At 46.5% G+C, this 22817-nt stretch overlaps 1 protein-coding gene across 1 annotated transcript in view; it reads left to right on the top strand.

Moving 5' to 3' along the window:
• The window catches only part of LOC139047589 (uncharacterized), a 114462-nt gene that overhangs the window by 28329 nt on the left and 63316 nt on the right, over positions 1–22817 (top strand). The window contains exons 3-4 of the mRNA XM_070521455.1: positions 7411–7478; positions 18817–18900. Of these exons, the coding sequence (XP_070377556.1) occupies positions 7411–7478; positions 18817–18900 (152 nt within the window). The remainder of the gene's footprint in view (positions 1–7410; positions 7479–18816; positions 18901–22817) is intronic.

Here is a 22817-nt window from a genome sequence, read left to right as displayed (position 1 = left end):
AACGATCTGCCACAGATGACATCCCACTCTTTACACGAAAGGTTTCAGTTATTGCAGGCAGCTAATCTTACTATTTTAATGAAAAATTGCGCTGCTCTGGTCACTAATTAAAAAGTGGAGTGGCTGTCCTCTTCTCTCATAGATGAGCCGTAGCCGGCACCAGCTGTTCTTTTGAATTGCTAGAAAAGATTGGCGAGAATTCGTGCCCCCTATGCCGTGAAATTAATCAGTTCGGTGCATGTAGCGCAGGTTGTGCTGTCAAGTCGAGAACAACGCTCGCAATGGCTGAAAGCTTGCGCAGCATCAGATTTTTCAAACTCAGCATAATTGAACAGACCTAATATTTGTGATCCGAGTGATCGAAGTCTACAATACACTTAATCTGCAGTCCCTACTCCCGCCACTGACGAAAAAAAATAAAACAAGAACATCGTTAATTGTTATTGATGGGCGATCTCGTCGATCACTTTCGGAAGCCACTAAGTAATGTGTCAACTGCCATATTGCCAGGGATAGCGGGCGAATATTAGTTTATTGCATATTTATACAACGTTTCTTTTATAATTTTTGGGACCATAATGAATTTTTAAAAATAACTTGGAGCAGATATGATATTTGTAGTCATTGAGCGTAACCATTCAAATGAACGAGAATCACTTGCAGGGGGAATTTAATACTAAAGAAAGTGCACTGATTACGTTCTATTTATTACTTTAATTCACATGTTGCAATTGTACTGGATGAAAACGAGCAGCAGGCACTGCTTCAAGAAAGACGACGACAACGAGTGGTATAGCCTTGTGCCTTTGTTGCCGAAGCTGTGTGTCCTCTCGCTTCGGGGCTGTGCTATCTGAGCGTTTCATCAATTGAACCATAACGCTTCTTGACATTTGGCGGAGGTGCTGGGCCATTCACAAACCTGGAACTCCGAAGCCGGACGCTCCCTACCATTTCTGCAATGCATCAGGACGCCGCGCAGCCCAATCCTCCCCTGGCATCACCTATCGCCTGCTCCGATGCTCCACGTCAATGAGATCCTCCTTTATTCGGCGGCAACGATGACTATGACGTGAAAGATTGGCTCTCGTCATACGGTCACGTGAGTGCTCATAACAAATAGGATGACAAAGCTAAACTGACTAACGTCCTCTTCTATCTTTCTGGAGTGACCTTTGCCGGCGCATTAATCCCGCCATGCCCAACTCTGAAAAGATCAAGAATGTCATGAAGGGCATAGAGGGTGACGGCTTCCAAATGCTCTTGGTGAAAAATCCTGAAACGATTGAGGAGGTCGTTACACTGTGCCAGGGTTACGATGAGTTGCATAAACAGTGCCTTACTACGAGCCGAGCTGCCGCACCTGACGACGCAGTTTCGGCTTTAACCGACAGTTCTAGTGCTGCTCCCACCTACTCTTCGTTCCTGGACCATATCAAGCGATTGGTTCGCCAAGAAGTCACGCGCCAACTGTCACGGCTGCCTGCTACCCAGTTGTCTGAGTCGTCTTCGCCCCCGGAACTCAGAAGCGTCATACAGGAACAAGTCAGCGATGCTGACTTGTTCATGCATGACGCGATGTTAATGTTAATGTAGGACTTGTTCATGTATGATAACTACCTCTCGCTAATCAGCAACCTTCAGCGCCGCTTGCGCTCACGTATGCTGCCGACGTCGCTCGGCCCAGACCTCCGCCTGAAGTTGCGCACTACACGCCCACAAGCGGCTTCTATGTCTCGCCTTCTCCAGCTGCGAACTGCTTGCCTAGAAGCGGCTTCTGCGTGCCTCCGCAGCCCCTACGCCCAGCTCACAACTATGCACCGCTACCTAGGCCCCCTGTTGATAATTCATGGCGCACCCAAACAACCGGCCGATCTGCTTCGCGTGTGGTTTTGCTGGTAACGTGGCACAGTTCTGCCACCGGCGGGGTTGGTATCCTCTAGATACTGCGAGACTTCAAGGGAATAATCTTGATTCCCAGTCCCGCTATTCACCACCAGCTCCGCACTTCGCTCCTTCATCTCCTCTTCCCCAAAGCTTCAACGCTCGTAGGCCTCGATCTCTCCGTCGACGTTCTCTGTCTCCCATCGTCCGTAGGAAAACTAAAAGGCGCTGTTCCGGAGGCAATAAGTGCGATCTCTTCAAACTGCTCAAGCCCTCGTTTATTCCCTAGGAATGTCATTGAAGTTTTTGCCGAAAGTATCGCCGTTCACGCGCTTGTCTACACGGGTGCATCAGTGTCCGTGACTGCCGACCAGCTTCGCCGTACTCTCCAAAATGTCGCGTCGCCATTTACTGCCATTTCGCTACGCACAGCAAGCGCTGAGCCAATTGATCCCTTAGGAACATGTACCATCCATGTCGCCATACAAGACAGTTTATACCGCATTGAGTTTGTTCTTCCCCGCTGCTCTCATGCCATCATTCTACGATGGGGTTTCCTCTCATCCTATCACGCTGTTATTGGTTGCGCCCGTGCAGAACTTACGCTGACTCGATTTTGCGGCAGTCTTTCTGAAGATTGGCCTCCACCTTCTGCTCGAGGGCTCGTCGCCAGCGACACTGATATCCCTCCTTTCTCTTCCCCCCTTTTACCCGTTTCCTGTGCGGCTTTCTACGATTCCACAGTTCTTTTCGCGCCATCTCAAACTGGTGCTCGCCGTCATCCGTTCTTACTTCCCTTTTCCCAGAATCCCTTTCGCCAGGGCTCCAGCGCACTTTACGTTTCGAACCCGTTTTCGTGTCCATCAAGCTTACATCATAGTGAGTGCCTCGGTTTTGCTGACGAATGCGACTCGAGCTCTTTCTACGATGTGCCTGATGACTGGACTCCTCTTCACGTTGACGCCATGGCTCTCTCTGCCCCTGCGCCTGCCTTCCTCCCCCCCCTCCCCCGCCTGCATGTGACTGAACGTTTGCTCCGTTTATTGATCCCAGCCTCTCTCTGAGTCAGCGCACGCAGATTGTCGGCCTCCTTAACCGATTTAGAACTTCTTTCAACCTCCAAAAAAATGTTTCGCACGTACCTCCACATTTGTTCATCACATCGACACCGGCAGCCATGCGCCTCTACGCCAACGTCCATACGGCGTGTCCGTAACGGAGCACCGTGTCATCGATGAGCACGTAGGAGACATGCTCCGACGCGGCATGATACAGCCATTACACATGGGCTTCTCCGGTAGTGCTGACCAAAAAGAAAGATGGGACAATTCGTTTTTGTGAGGACTATCGACGACTCAACAGATAACCCGCAAAGATGTCTATCCTCTTCCCCATATTAACGACACACTGGACTGCCCCCAATGCACTGAATTCTTTTCATCCTTAGACTTACGTTCCGGTTATTGGCAGGTCCCGGTGGCTGGCGCAGGCCACCCGAGAACAGCATTTCTTATGCTGGCGGCTTATAAGAATTTACCGTGGTGCCCTTTGGCCTCTGTAATGCGCCTGGAACGTTTAAAAGAATAATGAATAACTTCCTCCGGCCCCTCAAATGGCGGACATGCATTTGTTATGTGGATGACATTGTCATGTTTTCCCCGGACGTTTCTTCTCACCTGTTCCGACGCAAACGCATGCTCACTTGCCTTGCCGATGCTGGACTCCAGCTCAACTTAAAGAGATGTCGCTTCACCGCCCAGCAGCTAGTCATCCTTGGCCACGTTCTTTCGAAAGATGGTGTGCTCCCAGATCCAACCAAACTCCAAGCCGTTGCGGAATTCCCACGAGCAAAGACTACAAAAGCACATCGCAGCTTCATCGGATTATGCTCCTATTTTCGTCGTTTAATCCAGAACTTCGCCACCACAATAGCGCCTTTGACGCATCTTCTCGCGTTTAGCCACGACCTCTTGGCCTGGCCGCCAGTTTGCGATGCCGCATTCACGACTCTGCGTCGTCTTCTAACGTCACCCCCCATACTCCGACATTTTGACCCAAGCGCACCCAGAGAAATACACACAGATGCACAACAAAAGACTGGCTTCCATGAATACGTTGTTGCCTTCGCTAGCCGCGCATTGATGAAAGCGGAAGCAAACTATTCCGTTACAAAAAAAGAATGCCTGGCTATCATTTGGGCCATAAATACGTTTCGTCCTTAGCTCTACGGCCACCCGTTCAAGAGAGAGAGAGAGAGAGAGAAAGGCAAAGGAAAGACAGGGAGGTTAACCAGAGATTATCTCCGGTTGGCTACCCTGTACTGGGGGAGGGGAAAGGGGAAGCAATAGGTGAGAGGGAGAAGGATTTAAAAAAAAGAAACTACACACACACGCACGTACACACAAACTGTTTCTGTGGGCACTGTCATGCAGCCCGCAAAGGCGTTCCTACTGTGATGCAGTGCACCGTACAATCCTGAGTCACACAGTGAAGTCACAATCTGTCAGAAAGTCCAGTGTCTTTTAAATACCGCAGCAGTGCCTTCATAGCCGATCGCGCTGATGTTCGCGTAGGCCAGTGTCCAAGGATCTTGTTTTCTGACAGTGGGCGCTTGTCCAGTTTGTCTAGGGTGGCTGAGAGGACTGCTCTTTGCGGGTTGAAACGAGAGCACTCACAAAGAAGGTGCGCGATTGTTTCATTGCACCCGCAGAAGTCACAAAGTGGGTTGTCGGACAGACACCCGTTCAACGTCATCACGCGCCACCATGTACTCTGCTGGCTGTCGACCTTGAAATATCCTTCAGGTCACTCTCTCGATGAGCGCATCGCCTCCGAGAGTATGATATTCGAGTGCTGTACCACTCTGGCCGTAAACATTCGCACGCGGATGCCTTGTCGCTCTCCCCATTGTCAGGCCAGCACAATTATCAGAAAGTACGAATATGCAAGTCCTTATGCTTTCTGAGCACATTCTGAGCATATTCGGATATGCTTTCTAAACATAAGGATCCGTGAATTGTCGCTATGCTGGCTTTTGTTTCTGACCTTGTAGACCCTGCAACACACCACTCTTGCGCACGCCCTGTCCCGCAGTCCCGTTGGGGCCACGCGCAGTCTTAGTTCCCAACTGTCCGTCCAGTTCAAAGCGCACCTTTGGTGCCGATCTGCTCTTAAACCGGCCACCGGAGCGGCTGCGAGATGCTCTACCTGGTCTCCTTGATCTTGATCTTGAACCCCGACGCCCACGATCTTGTCCTTACCAGTCTCCAGCGTCTTCCCCAACGTCGCGAACTGGCTTTAGTCGTACCTGAAGCCTCCCCTGTCTTCATCCTCTGCCTTGATTTCCGCCATAGCCCACTCAAAACGATGGCGCCGGACCACGTAGCGGGTACGGGACCGCTGCTGGCACTCCTTGGCAGCCGTGATATGCTCTCCCCAACACAGTTCACACTTGGGCGTACACCGGTGGGCCTCACCGGGATGGGTTGAACCGCAGCCCCTGCAAACCACTTCTTCCAACGAGGGGCAGACGTCAGCGCCATGCTCCAGCTTTCCACAAGCATAACTAACATCAATGTGCTTGCAGTAAAGCGTGCACGTAACCAGCGCGTTACCATAACGAAAGTAGTTGGGCACCTTGTATCCATTGAAGGCGATGATGACGTTTCGTAGGATGCTGGCTGGAAAATTACCACCCAGAGGAATTCTACGACCAAGCCAAGGCCATCATACGGCGGCAACGCTGTTAGCCCTAACGACGGGCCGGGACCCAAGAATGGCAAAGTGAGTCCAAACTCGCCTGCTAGCGTCAAGAAGGCTATCATCCTTCGCGGTAAAATGCCTCTGCTGCAGAAAAATGACATCAAGATTATCGTCAGGATTAGGGGAGGTTTGAATATTGCTAAAATTGGTGCGGCCGCGGTGGCTGATGCAATCACGTCCGCTGCTTGCATAGACGAGGTAAAGCGAGAAACTGACACGATCTGCGCCAAAATAAACCGCCGAAATTTTTTCAGGCAAGTTGGTGTGGGATATTTTGCCACAGCAGCAATGCACTCCGGGCGTTGCTGGATGTCGTTAGTATGTCCTATGCGTGAAATCTTGGAGAGAACAAACTGGCAGGTCTCGCGGTTCAACCGAAACCCAGCCTTATGGAGCTTGTGTAGTACTTCGTCAAATTGCGCAGATGTTGTTCTTACGTTGCGCGAGCGACCACGATGTCGTCCAAATAGATGACACAAGCTTTGTTCTTCAGTGGTCCTAGCACGCGATTTATGGGAAGCAAAAAGGTACTAGGAGCCGTGTGCAGTGCAAACAGTATCTGGCTAGATTTGTACAATCCAGAAGGAGTCCGAAAGGCTGCCTTGCACTTATCTTCTTAAGTGACATTGATCTGCGAGTATCCCGCGCGTAAATCCAGCGAAGAAAATAACTTGGAATGGCGGACCGTATCAATAGCATAATCAATTTGAATTAGTGGGTACGCGTCAGGTGTCGTACATTAACTGAGCTGCGTGTAGTCGACAGAAAATCTCAGTCATTCTCTTTCCTAACAAGCGCGACAGGCGCTGACCACTGGCTTGAAAGAGGCCGAATGGTGCTGAAGTAGAGCATTATGCTCGTATGTTCTCAGCCTTCACGGCAGGCTTCCGTTCCGGCTATCTCGTCAGCGTCACACATATCGACCAGCCGTTGTCGAAGCCACGAAACTTTGGAACCTCCAAGGTAGATGTTGTAGGAACTGCGCTATGCACAAGGGGTTGAGTGACTGAAACCGTGACGTCTTCGAAGCGCTTGACCAGCGCTGCTATGGCATGTGCGACCATAGCCATTAGGCTAGAGGCCACAGTCGAATGGCTATGGACAGCGTCGACTGAAGATGCAGTAGCCGCTGAGGGTCGCGGAAGCGCAAGTCACGCCCAACAGAGTGCGTACGGTGACCTTCGGTGACCTTTCTAAACATAAGGATCCGTGAATTTTCGCTATGCTGGCTTTTGTTTCTGACCTTGTAGACCCTGCAACACACCACTCTTGCGCTCGCCCTGTCCCGCAGTCCCGCCCTGGCCCTGTCCCTACCCTCCCGTCGCTATGCATAGCGACGGGAGGGTAGTTCGTGACCGGAGGAGTTAGGATGACAAGCGGAATGGCGACCATATGAGAGGCCTAGAAACCGCGGGTGCCGTGTCCGAGTGGTGCCGCAAGCGCTGGAGGAGATGAAGCAGCATGCCTTAGGTTGCACCCCCTCCGCAATACGGTCGTCGAGGGTGGCTCGTCGAGCAAAGGGCCATTTAGCGGCTGCGCCGTTTTAAAAGAGAGAGACAATCAACAGTCCACTCGAACACCTGTTTACATCCGCCTCTTCTTTATTTCGCCTACCGTGCAAGCGCCTGCACCCATGGGCGCATCTTAACCTTCACAGTATGTGTATTTGTACATAATTCTACTGTGGCTGAGTCTGTTGTAACCCTACAGCCTCATAACAAAAATGTTGCACGTTGTTAAATGCATTTGTTTTTTTTCGTTTTTTAGGAAGAACGTCGCCTTCCACGTCAGCGAGGGACCATCACCAAGCACCATTGAATTTACCGAAGACGAGCGTGAGCGCGCAACTTACTGATATATTACGCGTCATCTTGGAGCTTTTATTTTCGCGCCACTTGTACGCCACTAGTCGAGGAGTCATCAGCAGGGAAGTCATTATTACTATGAAATTCGCGAACGGCAATAAAGGGTCAACGATCTGATATTTTCATGGCAAGCTGCTGAAATAATTTACATATGTGACCTATTATTCCTGTTTAAGAATACACGTCTCTAGTACGTAATTTTGGGAGGGTTATATAACAAAGAGCCAAAGGCGATCACATTTTGCAACTGCAACTTTGTAACTACCTATGTTCACTATGATACAGAACAAATATTAGATGTTTTGTGTTAAAGAAGATGTAAAATTGCACGCTTGTGAGCATTCACACAATAATGATGCTGCCGTAAATGTGTCTCCAGAAAAACACAGCGGCGCTTCTTTCTGGCACATTTACTGCCTTCGTTGCCGCAATCATCTATGGCCTTGGAAAGCCACCAGTTTTAGGGTTATACTATGCCTATTATGAGCGCAAAAAATGAGCCGCACTTCTCTGAGCACATTTGCGACAGGCCAGTAGAGTGGACGACGAGGCACGTATCTGTGTGAGGTCGCGGAATGTGATAGGTCTCCGTAATGTACAGTGAAATGCAGGTTAGCACACAGGAAGGACAACACAAGAAGGAAGGGGAACACATTACGCTCAGGAGACACTTTCATTAACGTATTTACCTGCGATACAACGAGGTATGTCGCTTAAGCCAACCTTTCGATAAGGAGACTTGCTTTAATCAGTTCACCTGCCCATTGCTTCCCGGACAAAGGCATGTCCCTTGGTCGGAGCGTTCGCTTCACCGCCATTGCTTGCAGTGGTGAACACTTTACTCGTCATCAGTGGCGTAGAACGTTTATAATTTAGTCATGCAAAAGAAACCTTTGCGCAGATATCACCATGGGAAATTCACGAGCAAATTTTCGTATGCAAGATAGCATTAAAATCTTCATTTACCAAATAATACAACTCATTCGCTATTGTATAAAGCAACACGTACAGTTATCCGATATTTTAATGCTCTGACGAGAGCTTCGACCAGCATATATAGGTGGCAGACCGCAGTTGCGAAGCAAGTGAATATTGGCGTATACTTGCAGAGCGCGCTAGTTCCCGACAATTTGGTAGCCTATTCCAATGAACACGGCATAACTGCTGCTATTTATCTACCATGTACAACCGCCTACTATAAAGATTCCGCGTGAAGGAGCGTGCGAATGTTTCTGGTTCCATGCGAAGCAAACAGGCAGCAAGGGCTACGTGGAGCATGTTGAAATATCGGAGCATACAATGCTCGTACTACAGTATGATCTGTAGACATGCGCGTGCCGTGGCTACTTCTGTAGCTGCGCTCCGCCACAAGACAGTTAACGTCTTGTCGGTTGATGCTCGCATGCCGCCAACCCTTGGAGACCTGTTTTTACACGGTTCAATTTGTACGGTATCGGAATATTTTGGCTTATGAGTAAATCTGTTTCCGACCATTTGTTTCACACCCTTTCACATGTCTACCACTAGCCACCCCCACAATTTGGTAAGCCAATCCAAGTAATCGCTGTTGATAAACATTGCATAATAGCAACGTCAGAAATTACCCGAAGTGGTTGCGTATAAAACACGTTAGTGGCAACAGCAGCTTTGTGGCATTGTGGTGCAGGACGAGGGGACGCCCAGCCTGTAAGAAATGAAGTCAAACGCTAAGGTATTTCATAGCACATTCTGTGAACAGGCAGCTCAATTGGATTAGAGCCAACTTTATTTGTGCCTGCAGTTGGGCGCTTGCGCGCCCCGACGAGGGCCTACGTCGTACACGAAGTCGCCGTTACTCGGCGCGGGTCTGCGCTCGCCGTTGCCGGCTCACTGGGTCCCTGGCTTTCGAGCACCCCGAGGACCTGCTGGATGGCCCAGAACTGTTCGTCTTGGTCGTAGCTCAATGCGGCTGCCTCGAGCCGCAGTGGGATCGTTCTTTATTTTCTTTCTCGATTTTTAACGCAGTCCCACAAGATGTGCGTGTAATCAACCGTCTCCCTCCGGCATACTCTGCACTTATCGGTCGGATATGTCTCTGGGTACTTGCGACGCATCAGTCCCGGGCTCAGTAGCGATCCGGTCTGGAGGCAGCTCATAGATGCTTTTATTCTCAGGTGTTCCCCAAACCAATGCGAAGTACTGCGCAGCCCCTTTTCCACAACTGTAGCATGTACTCTATGCAAGAGAGAATAAATGCGAGGAGAACGTATTTAAATTAGAATACCGATAAATGACATCAGAATTACGCAACGTCCACATTTCTTGTACCCCACATGTCAAGACGGAAAGAGAGAGGGAGGGGAGGAAGGCGGGGAGGTTAACTAGACTTTGTCTAGTTTGCTACCCTACATACGGGGCAGGGATAGGTGAGTGAACGGAAGATAGAGAGAGAGGTCACATATGAATGAGATTTCATACCTTACCCTACAAAATTGAGCAACGCTAGGTATTAGCCGCTCCACGGTGGAAGTCATATAATTTCTTATTCTGTGAAACCCTCGAACTAATTCAAAGCAGTATAGGAGCCAAATAAATGCTCAAAACTAATTTGAATGACTGCGTTGCGCGACTGTACTGCACGAGATATTTCAACTTCCAGCCTGCTTCGTAGCCACCGCAAAATGGAAGACATCGAGGCAATATAGGTAGTTGCAGTGCGTTTCCGTTTCGGTAAATGAAGCAGCGACAGTGGACTTTTATAGTGGCGCTACATTCAGTGACAATAATGGTGTTCGTAACTAAAGGTTTCTTTAGTCTAATTTTTGAAATGTCTACTTAGGACTTTCATAATCAATCACCATCGCTGTGCGTAAGTACAGCGAAAACAATGTTAGCTGCCTTTTGCGTAACTCTCCTATCTACACATTAAACTATGCTATCGAAAAAAATGAGGAGTCTCGAGCTATCATTTATGTAAGAAAAATGAGATACGTCAGTGTGACAAGGTATCCATCCTTGTTTAATGTCACTTCTTCTCCCCTTCTCCCAACCTTTGCTCTTCTTCTCCCTGACACTTACCCTATTTTATGTCTCGCCCCTCCATGGGTGATACGGAAGGGCGTTGCTCACAGCTGCAATCTCTAATTATCCACTGTTCATATACCCGGAAATCTTGAATGCGCCTTGCTGCACACGCGTTTCCACGACCTAGAACGGACCAACAATTTTTAAGTCGGTTCCTGGTGGTCCCTTTCGGGCCAGAACGAAGTTGTTGAACTCGATATCAGGTATACATCTACAATGCCTCTTGTCGAACTGGGGTTTCATCGCTGCGCTATACCTGCTGCGCTCCTCGGTGGTTTTTGTTCCTTCAGTGAGCTGAAGTTTATCAGAACAAACAAGCTCGAAGTCGGTGGACAGTTTCGTCACTTCACCATACGCGACGAAATGGGGGCTACATCCAAAGCTTGTATGTGTACTATTATGGTGTGCGACGGCTGCTTCTAGGCAGTACTTCCACCCTATTCGGAAATTTCGGCATTGGCAGAAACTGCTTGATATCACGGATAACTCTCTCCGCCAATCCATTGGCTTGGGGGTGACACGGAGAGCAGCGCCGCAGCACAGCCCCGTGACTGTCTGTCGACTGCTGAAACTTCTTGCTCATGAATGGGTGTCTATTGTCAGATACTATGACTTTCAATTTCGAACACATCGCTCGGTCAAGAAGAGCAATATCACTATTTGTATTTCTTTTTCCAGGGCGTGCAGCTACTATTCTTCTGCATTGGTTCATTGCCACTAGAAATAACTGTGTTTGGTGCACACCTTCGCTCTTCTTTTTCAACTCTGCGAATCTATGTGCACTACTCTCAAAGGTGCGTCTGAGCTAAGCGGCAATGCGACCTGGTCCGGCCGTGGCCAGTACTTTGCCCTATTGACGTGGCGCACGTGACATGAACGAACATAGCTGTCTATACCTTTCTTGATATTCTTCCACGTGGACCTCTGTAGAAGCTGATTATAAGTTCGCCAGAAACCATCAGACCGCCAGAGTGGGGAGTGTCATGGTATATGTGGAATATTTTTGGAACGAGAACGATCGAACCTTCCGTTGGCTAACTGCAGACTTTTGCATCCTTCCCAAAGTTTTGTCGCGTTTAACACTTCATGCTTAACGTCACCTGCCAGTGTAGATAATACAACTGTATCCATCAACCCACTGTCTGCCCGGTATATAACCTCAAAATCATGCTGCTGCAGTTCGTTTCTCCAGGTCACCAGCTTTCCTCTCGGCTCTGACTAACTGACGAGGTAGCTCAGAGCCTGATGGTCCGTATATAGATTCAATTGTGTGCCGTCTATGTACAAGGTAAAGTATCGCACCGCCGTGAGGAGGGCAAGGACCTCTGTCTCCGTCGTAGAGCAGTTGAGCTGAGAATTGGTAAAGTTGCAGCAATGGTACCCTACGAATCGAAGTTGTCAATTTAGTCGAGAAAAACAGGCCCTTTGATGCAGCACTGCTTCTGTACTATTATGTGGTGCATCTTTGTTCATTTCGAACGGCAGGCTGAACTCAGGTAGAGTTAGTACTGGGTCAGACGAGATGCGGCACACTAGTTCTTGATAGACTACTTCCCATCCTAGTGATCGGGCAAATAAACGAAACATCGTTTTTTGCCAGCCTGGTCAGGTACTTTGTCATCTTTGAAAAATCCCTAATGAAAGCCCTGAAGTGAACTGCTAGTCAATGGAAAACTCACAGTGAATGAAGGCGATGCGGCTTTTCAAGTGTGGAAATCCGATGTACAGAGTTTTGCTTCGCACATTAGGTAGCACCATCGAACACTCTACCGAGAACAAGGACCTTGGGCTGAAAGAAATCACACTTTTTTGTTTATCTTCAAATTGGCATTGCGAAGTGCTTGCAAGACCTTCGCCAGGTGTTCGCTGTGCTCCTGCTCAGACCTAGAATACACAATGATGTCATCAATGTACACATTGTAAAATATTACGATATATAATTTAAAGCATTATTCATTACCTTCTGAAACCTTGTGGGTGAGTTCTTCCAGCCTAAACGTAGAGTGGTATATTTGTATGTAGAATGGTGTATCGGGCATGGAAAACGTTTCTTATCTTCTGTGACAGTGGCAATTGTCAGAGCCTTTGCACAGGTCCAAGTGAGAAAATATATACCAGCCCCCGGTTTCATTGATGATTTCGTCAGTATTTGGCATTGGAAAGGGAAATGATTCTGTTGACTTGCCTGTAATCAGTACAGAAACAAAATGTGTCTTTTCCTTTAGGATCAATGGTGATCGGAGAAGCAAAGGCAGAGGTTGATGGGTGGATTACACCGGCGTCGAGCATCTTCTGTATTTTTACCTTCAACCAACACTTCTTCTCTCTCAACGTATTGCAGGCCTTGCGTATCACTACAGTCTGGTACCGAAGTTCAAATGGTACTTCAAACTTTGATGTGACCTTTGGTTAGCCCTCGACACATACTAGCCCTGGATACAGCTTTATGACGCCCACCACGGTAGTGGGCTTAGTTTGTTGTTCAGCAAATGAAACCGAAGACATTTGGCAGTCATCTCAAGTAGTAACTTCCTCATCCCAGTAGAGATTAGGTCGTAGCTGTTGAAGGACTGGGAGATACAAGAGCAATTGATATTATACTCCATGGATTACGAGAGCCTTAGTTGACATGCTTGTTCCTTTTCATGTAATGAACACTTCAGCCCACTCATTACACGTCTGTTTCTTGCCGTCATAAACATACACCCTCACAGGACAATCTTCCACGATGCTTAGGTTCAGAATTTCACATTTGCTTACAACCGTTATAGAAGCTCCATTATCTATTAAAGCCTTGACTTCCCTCCCATTGGCTTGTACAGGAAGGTACACCAGCTCGGCATGGTCGCTAATTAGGGTGGTCTCTTGAAATGAGAAAGGGTGACCTCCCGATGTCAACATGGTCGCATTTTTACACCGCTGTTTGTGATCTTCATTGGATGAAGTACTCTAGTCATTAAAAGCACTCTCTTGACCCTGCAGAGTGCATAAATATTTCATATATGTAAGCAAATCATCAACAGTATGCGGCATTTGTGCTTGAATATCGTGCTACATGCTCTTGGGCAAACATAATATAATCAGATGTACAATCGACGAGTCTGATAACATGGAGTGAGCAGCCTCCTCTTTTAAAAAAACGTACGTACGCTTTTTCGCTATGCCTCATAGGTAGAAGCGCAAATCCATAACCCTGTGAAGGCGTTGTCGCCAAATATTTTTGTCTCATGCGTACTCATAAAAACTGAGCCATGCTTGAGCGCCTGCAGGTGACGAACCATCCTAAAGATCTGGTTTTACTGGTTTCCACGGCGGCATCCGAGAATGCTGGAGTACGTCTTTCGTCACGAGCTCTAGTATTTATTGCTGGTGCTTACTGTTTCTCTGCTCGAGTTCCATTATATGATGAAAAATGTCATCATCATCCTCCTCATCATCATCATCAGTCTCGTTACGCTCACTGCACGGCAAAGGCGTCCGCCATACTTCTCCAACTACCCCGGTCATGTACTAATTGTGGCCATGTAATCCCTGCAAACTTCTTAATCTCATCCACCCACCTAACCCATTCTGCCGCCTCCTGCTTCGCTTCCCTTCCCTTGGAATCCAGTCCATAACCCTTAATGACCATCGGTTATCTTCCCTCCTCCTGAGCGGTGCAGTGGTGGCGTAGAGGTAGAGCATCCGGCTCACGTGCAAGAGGACCGTGGTTTGAATCCCGGTGCCATGCAATTTTCCACAGGAGAAAAAGTCCCTGTGTAGATAAAATTGCATAAACAGGCCTGGAGTGCGCCCGGATCCCGGTGACCAGAACCGCTAATGCACTCCCTCACCAGAGCAGTATTGGCCACCCTGGAGCAGTACTAGGCCACAACCTCCTATACGAATACAACAATCGATCCCCGGCCCCTCAGTCCCCAGCAGGTGCGAAATATGCCTTCCTCACTCTCGAATATTCGACCTTATTCACTCATGCTGGTCGTACACAGTTACGTTGCAGCACTAATAGCAAAAAGTCGTTCGTGAGCGTTTTGAACAAGGGATGAGTAGTCACCCGCAAGAGCGAACCGGCCTCCGTGGAAAAGTATTGCCACGCTTGCGTGTCTGTCGACGTCCACACCAATTTCAATAACGGCCAAACACATGGTCCTCGGCGAAACGATGCGGATGGGTTGCACTATACAGGCTTGAATAGTGTCCGTGACTGGGCCAAATTTGTAATAAAACAGGTTTACTTGAGTATGACAAGGTAGCCATCCTTGTTTATGGTCACCTCCTCCTCTTCCCCTCGCCCTACACTTGCTCTTCTCCCTTACATGTACATCTGATTTATGATGACAGCAGCAGATTCTTGGGGGCGATAACGCAATATTCTAAAAAAGAAATGTGCGATGCACACAACCTGTCGCCTTTGTTTAATAGTGCATTGTTGCAAGCTCCAAAGGGAAGAATGCAAGCCCAAAAGGGAAGCAACGTCATAGTGGTTAACCCACCTGCATTTGGTCTCGTCTCAAGGGCGTTTGTGGTCTCAGCACTGTGGTAACTGTGTTTGCACGAGAGCGTTATGGCGTGAATGCATTACTGCTGCGTGTAGTGCGCCTTCAGAATAGACGCACTAGGTAGAGTCTATATAGCATCCTATATGATCTGAAGGAGTAGCTGAGTGTACTATAGTCATTTACCATCTGCCTTCTTGCTTCTCTGTATCTCCCATTTCCCTTTGGCCCTGTGTAGAATACCAGGCAAGAAACACGCTCTTCAGGTCGTCCTCTCCTGCTTTATCTTCCCTAAGATTGCCTCCTGTACAACTCAGCTGTTAATAAAAAATAACATGGTGGCAGTAAAAATTAGAACTCAGAAAAAGGTGCTTTGTCGATAAATCAGTGTCTTAGGTGATTTTGTCCTTAGTATCAGCTGCTCTAAGTGATAAAAAATAGCGGGAGCTAAGGCGAACGGAACCTATATCTCTGTCCCCTGTAGTATCAATTGCATCAAGGTGCGACCAATATATCACGGGAGTTTCGTTTACTGCTTTTGTTTATTTGTGTTACGTGCAGTGTCTTTTTTTAAAACCTCTACAGTGGTTGCGAAGTCTTCGCGACACTATAGGCTGCGTGATGTTGCTTTGCAGATGTTGCGCTTACACAAGTAAAATTCTACCTATCCACAACGACCAACCTAATGTGTATAGTGATGATCTCAATGAAACTTCAGAACTAGTGTTTTATGTCACTTGAGTAGTTTCCTATATCTCCCCCCCCCCCTAATGTGCAACAGTACTTCGGAGAAGTCACTTGCGGCATCGACACCAACGAAATGTATCGTAATATGGCTCGCCTTAGATGCACTGGTTGAGTGTGGTACTGCTTTGTTGGTTTGCGGATTGCCTATAGGTCTGTCTCTTAGTGCAGGATGACAACCTTTAGCCATATCATGAAAAGCCAACAAAGACACCAAGTAAAATATAGGCGAAATTACTTATACTTACGAAGTGAATAAAAGAAATGATAAATCGACGGCAATGAAAGTTGATGAAAAAACAACTTGCCGCAGGTGGGGAACGGTCCGACGTGTTCGCCTTACGCGTGCGATGCTCTACCCAATTGAGCCACTGTAGCATGGTTTCTATTCCCACTTTCTTGGCTATTTCTGGGAGGATGGCGAAACCGCGTTGTCTTTTCATCCACTTTTATAGCCATTAATTTATCATTGCTTTCGTTCACTTGGGAAGTACAAGTATCTTCCCATTTGTTTTCCTTGGTGTCTTTGTTTGTTTGCATCTCATAATATTATTAATAAAAATCGGGCCCCTCAGTCTTCATGTTCATTCCATAACGAGGGTCTTGAATCCGGAGACATTGGTGCCTTCAGGTACAATGTGCGGGTTTACTAACCTGTTGCCTTCACTGAAAGGAGGTTCCATACCCACCACCTAGGTTTTTGAGTGGTTGCGCTGGCTAACACTCCCAAGGTTGGTTGTAGGAGTAACAAATAAATACCCAAAAAAGCGGATGGGGAACCTATGCTGCTGTAGCTGGCTAGAGCATCGCACGCATAATGCCAAGACGTGGGATCGGTCCCTACCTGCGGCAAGTTGTTTTTTCATCCACTTTCACTTGCATTATTTATCAATTGTTTTATTGGCTTTGTAAGTATAAATAATTTACCCTCTTCCCATTGGTATCTTGTTTGTTGGCATCTCATGGTATTACTAAAAATTGGGCTTCTAAGTTACCCCCCTGTTTTCTCTATCATAACCATTAGCCATTCTATGTCGAGTAGTACCGAAACGATCTAACACATTTCAGGGCTCTACTTATCAATCAGTGCGCCTACAAGGAAATCTATTTCTCGGTGCGAAGAGCTAGCACCACTCAGGTTACACGAAGTGGCAGCGGTCTGTTAGCCCCAACCATGCATTAATTAAAGTATGAGGCTTTACGTGCCAAAACCACTTTTTGATTACGAGGCATGCCTTAGTGGAGGACTCCGGAAACTTTGTCCATGCACCTGGGGTTCTTTAACGTAGACCTCAATTTAAGTACGCGGGCGCTTGCGCATTTTGCAACCATCGAAATGGGGCTGCCGTAGCCGGGATTCGATCCCGCGACCTAGTGCTCAGCAGCCAAACACCATAGCCACTGAGCAACCACGGCGGGTTTCCATGCATTACCGAGAGGCGCAATGCTCAGTTCCGACATGCCCAGGAAGTTAAAACATTTGCACCGTACGTAGCCCCAATCTTTAACGGTTCCGAGGAACGTTTCATCTACAATCCTAGCCGATGGTTCGCTGGTTATGGCGTTTCGGTACTGTACGCAAGGTCACGGGTTCAATTCCTAGCCACAGCGGCAACGCTTCAATGAGGGCGACATTGTGAAAGAGTGCTTGTGTACAGTGTTTAGGTGCACGTTAAACACTAAAAGAGAATATTACATCAAGCGGGACTGAAAGATGATGGGGCCCCATAATCAAAACTGTTTTGATTATGGGGCCCATCATTATGGGGCCCATTTTGATTATGGACGCCCATCCGTCGCCGTGGACTCTCGGAAAAGTTGCTCCGCCAGTATTTTGGTCCCTACAAGGTTACACGCCGCCTCAGTGACGTTACCTACGAAGCCGTCCCCTGCAGTTCTGACCTCGGTTCGCACCGTCGTCGTCCTCGCGATGAAGTTGTTCATGTAGTGCGCATGAGACCCTATTATGTGCGTACGTGAACGCCGAGATGCACCTGAGGAGCTCCATTTCTTGTCGTCGCTGAAAGAAAGTTTTCATGCGACCGCGACGGTCGCTTTTCGCATGGGGGGCAAATGATGAACTGCGAGTACGTAAGCGAGACGTGCATGAAGGTCAATTCACTTGCTGCTACCGGGATTCTTCACTACAGATTTTTCACAGCGAGTTTCCGCGTCATCGAGCGAGATGTGTTCATGTTCAGCTGTGCGCACGTGACACCATGCTGGTTAAGTTAGTTGAAACACGTGGACGGGCAAGTTGGGTTGAATCCATGATAGAATGTGTAAGCGCGTTTGAACAAGGGCGTAGAAAGAAACACACAAAGACAGCGCTGTGTCTGTGCGTCTGCTTCTTTTTACGTCCTCGTTGAGTCATGCTTACATATTCTATCATTGTTAATTTAGTTCGTAAGTGAATGTAAGCAAGGTTATACGTTATAAAACTACTATCCTTACTTCATACACCTATGTACTAATTTGCTGTCGCAAACGGTGCTTCGCCTTTCGGGTGGAAGTGCGAATTTTTTTACGCATGTCTAATTCTTTCATCTACCTCCACTTAATATTTTCTTGTAGTGCGAGTGTCCGTTTGAATAAGCGTACGTACTCTAACTCATTCAGCAGCCTCCGTAGCTTTGCATCAGGGCAATAAATGCTCTAACCTAATTCTGATTGTCGTATAATGCTGTTACAGAAGGATTGTCAGAAATGGGCATTTTCTATCTGGTCCACGATTTTTTACTTGAAAAATGTGACAAGCCTTTCGCAATGCTCTAAGAATGAATAGAACAATAATGTTAGTGCGCGTTGGAGATACGCTTTTGGTAGCATTACTTGAGAAAAGAATGGTCAGTGCTAAATTGCCAAGATTACAAAACAGGTTACGCGACACCCATCAACATTCGCTTGGTCAGTTTTCGGCCTCTACATGCCCATCATAGGCACATAAATGCGATGGTGCGGATCAAGGTGCTCATTGTTGTAATCGGCGAAAATTTCTGTTACAGATCCTGATCACGCTGAAACGGCAGAAATCCTCTACACCGATTACGAAACGTGCTATATCGCCAAGTTTCTGTACAACGGAGAGCGTAAGCATTTATTTTTATTTGATAGACTTTCACTCTAGAATATCACACATTACATGTACCACGTTGTTGTCTGCTGATTGTATAAGAAATCCGGCGGGCTGACTATGACAATACTTTCTTCTGTGTTATTCTTCGTAAAGCTATACTGCTTAATCTCTTGGAAAATCTTTCACAGCACACACAAGCTCTATGAAAAAAATGCACAGCACACTAAACCATCTTCGTTGTCTGATATTTTCAAGCTACATTTGAATCGTTCCTTTTCTAATAAATATTGTAGTATGCTTGATATTCTTTTCCTTCATTTTCTCTCTTCTTCGTTTTGTTGTTTTTCCATGTTTGTGCTGCAGTTGTGATGGAATGAGGCCTTCAAGTAAGATCTCGTTTGCGCCTGCTCAATAACTATTATAGCTTGTGATCATGAACATTCTATGCACGTGAACTTCACAAATGATGTCACTGCAATTTTCCTTACCATCACTTGAGTGCTGTCCATAATTTCGGCCACAATTATAACGTCAGAGAAGAAAAGTAGGCAGCGCTTGCTCCAGGCGCCAGTCTCTCCGTTAAATTGTTAGCGAAAAAAAAAGTTTTATCTACTTTTCGCATAAGATGGATGAAGCAACATCTAGGAAAATTCGTACCATCTTACCGTTTGTCGTTGTGTTTACCGGATGAGAGCATGCTCAATAAGTGAGGAAGCATGCTTTCTCACTTACTGCGGAAACTTTAAGACAATAGAGTAAGGAAAATATTGAAAAGAAAATGTCTTTGTACGAGAATTCAAACGGCCAGTGTTTGTGAGCAAGAACCAATCACCCATTTCCATGTGCGTGACATATACTTTGTTAAAACGCGTTTTTCCAAAATATATGTAGCGGTCAACCATGCGCAACTTTTTAAGCCTTTTGCACTTTGTAGTCATGTACATGAGGAAATGCTGCGAAAGCAGGACGCAGTCTTAAAAAAAAAAGTTTTATGTTGTCATCAAATATTGTCTAAAAACAAATACAAAATTTGCAGATACTATTCAGCTCCAAACACTGCCTCTATTACTTTAGCTATGCTTCATTTTATCTCCTTTTTTATCCTCTTCTCTCTCTTATGCATCCAATCCCGTTGCCCCTCCCTGAGTACAGGGTATCCAACAGGAAATAATCTCTGGTTAGCCTCCTTGTCTTTCTTTTGCCTTTCTCTTTCTCTTAGCTGCGTTGTTTACGCGTTTGCATTTTCGACGCCTTATCATGACACAGAGTGATTTGTTTCTGAATAGGAGCCTAAATTTTGAATCCTGATGAGTTGACAATCCTAAAGATCTTTCAGAAGTGTCACCCGTAATGGCAAGCAATTGCGGCAGCGGGGACGATTGAAAGGTTCAGAGTCCTCCGCCAGCTCGTTGTCATCACAGTTCGCGCCATTAGAAGTATGCAGAGACGGGAAATTTTCACTCTGACTGAATATCGCAACGCATCCCTTGGCATTGATATTTTATTAGCTGCTGTCACGGACAGCTTTGTGCACATAACCTTGCAACGTTGAGCTGTTAGAACCGCCAGAACGTGCGCAGAGGCTTCCTGAATTTCAAACGTTAAAACTAACCATGTCGGATGTCACACTTGAATGTGTACTATATTAGGACAGTACGATGCAATGACATGAAGTCATTCAGAATTTCGGCAGGACACTATTCAATGTAGACGCTGCAAACTTTGACCATAATTGGTTTTACTTCTGGGGAACGGTTACGGCTTCTGGGGTCTATATATTGGCACAGGTTGCCGTGAACAAACCAATTGAAGGTTACCGCCCGTGTCGTTTATGCGTTCTCTCCCCCTGTCCCCGTCTTTATTAGCAGTCAATGTGATTTGCTCCAACGTCCTTTCCTGATGACGCGTAGAGCTTTCTCCAATTCCCACAGAATTCGTATGAAGAGGCTATAAGAGTTTGACACAATTACCCGCAGCTCCGCGCACTTCAGGAAGTTTCGCACCTCCTTCACTGCATGCAAGACAAAGGAGAGTGATTCTTCCGTGCAGAAACCCATATGTTTAAAACGAAAAAAAATCACAATGCAAACTTTCAATCAAAGAACTTTCGAATGTTATAATGGAAAATTTAGCTTTGCGTCTGGCTGTCCGTCCGAAAAAATTGCAACGAAGAAGCGCGACACAAAAACCAAACACATATATTATGGTTTCTAAAATGTAAAGCCTCCCGAAATATCAGATGTTGCGTGCTTCAAAATATTATCACACTGTAGTGACCTTAAACAACACAGCAGCGATACTGTGACTCACTGAACGAACATTTTGTTGGGCGAACCTGTGCACAGAAAAATGAGTAACACTCAAACAGAAGGATAGCGGTGAGCACACTCGGTGTTCGGTCTAAAATCTGATGTGCGGGTCAGCCGCGCATACATCGGCATATTTTTTTTTAAATTTATATATTAGTTTTATTACCTTCATTGACTGAAGCGTTACCGACGGGAGTGGGAGGGAAAAAATACAGAATTGTTGGAATTGTTGGTGGCTAGTAAATACAATAATAATTGTCGACAGCGGATTTAAAAGCAGAAACGCTTGGAATGGTGACGACGGAGGTGGGACGGTGGTACCATTCCCTCGATGTCTTTGGCAAGAATGAACCGGAAAATGTGTTAGTGTGGCGAAAAAGAATTTTAACTTCGAAATTATGGGGTTTTACATGCCAAAACCACTTTCTGATTATGAGACACGCAGTAGTGGAGGACTCCGGAAATTTCGACCACCTGGGGTTCTTTAACGTGCACATAAATCTAAGTACACGGGCGTTTCTCGCATTTCGCCCCCATCGAAATGCTGCCGCCGTGGTCGGGATTCGATCCCGCGACCTCGTGCTCAGCAGCCGAACACCATAGCCACTGAGCAACCACGGCAGGTTGATTTCAACTTTATGGTGGGGATTAGTACGACAATACAAATAACATAGCTAATTAAAAAGTTCATTTTTCAGGTGTCGATAATGAAAAATTATATGAAATAAGAGTAACCGAAACACTCTTCTTCACAGAGGAAGGTTAGGAAGTTTCAAAACGTGTTTCATTGACGATGCACTTCAAGAGCAGAAATAATTTGACTGCTTGAAACGCGCAGTGCGGCTTCGTAGTTGTTATAGTTGGTTAATAAGATATTCTTTACTGGGATCCGAGAAACAGCATGCATATATAAGCCTATAGCTTACAAGTGTTTTGCACATAGCTAATTTCAGAGACGATGGTGCCCTTGAAAAGTTGCGGCGTAAGAAACGTACGTGCGGTTAGTATTGTTAGCATTGATGTAGTTGACATGGGTTTGCCAAGAAAGGTTAGCAGTCAGGTGAACACCTATATACTTATACGCGGTAACCTCGTCTAGTACAGAGCCATCAATGTTATAGAAAGGCAGCGTTATAAGAAGCTTTTCGGGGGATTCTCTTTACTTTACACTTCATAACGTTCAAATGCATTTGTCATGCGTTCCACCAGTTAGTTATATAGCGTAGAGCTGAGATTAAAATGCTGCAAGATCAGTGTCAGATAATATTATGCAATAAATTACGCATTCATTAGTGTACACGCTGATGGATGATTGAACTGAATTATCCAGGTCATTAATGTAGGCTAAAAATAAAAAGTGGGCTGAGGGCAGAACCCTACGGCCCACCGGAAGTAACTTGACAGGAAGAGGAACCAAAATTGTTAGCTGTCACAAATTGTGTTCTCTTATTAAAAAAAATTATTCCAGGCAAAAATGTTACGAGTGATTTTTTTTCCTTAGCTTTAAACGAAATAGAGGGTGACAGACGTGGTCAAACGCTTTCAGAAAGTCCAGGAATATGCAGCACACAAAACAGCCGTTGTCACGAGCAGCGAAAAGTTCATTAGTCAAGCGAATTAG

The sequence above is a fragment of the Dermacentor albipictus genome, chromosome 7 (assembly GCF_038994185.2).
Source record: "Dermacentor albipictus isolate Rhodes 1998 colony chromosome 7, USDA_Dalb.pri_finalv2, whole genome shotgun sequence".
Lineage (NCBI taxonomy): Eukaryota > Metazoa > Arthropoda > Arachnida > Ixodida > Ixodidae > Dermacentor > Dermacentor albipictus.
Note: the sequence above shows the minus strand (reverse complement) of the source record. Positions and strands in the feature narration are given on the sequence as shown.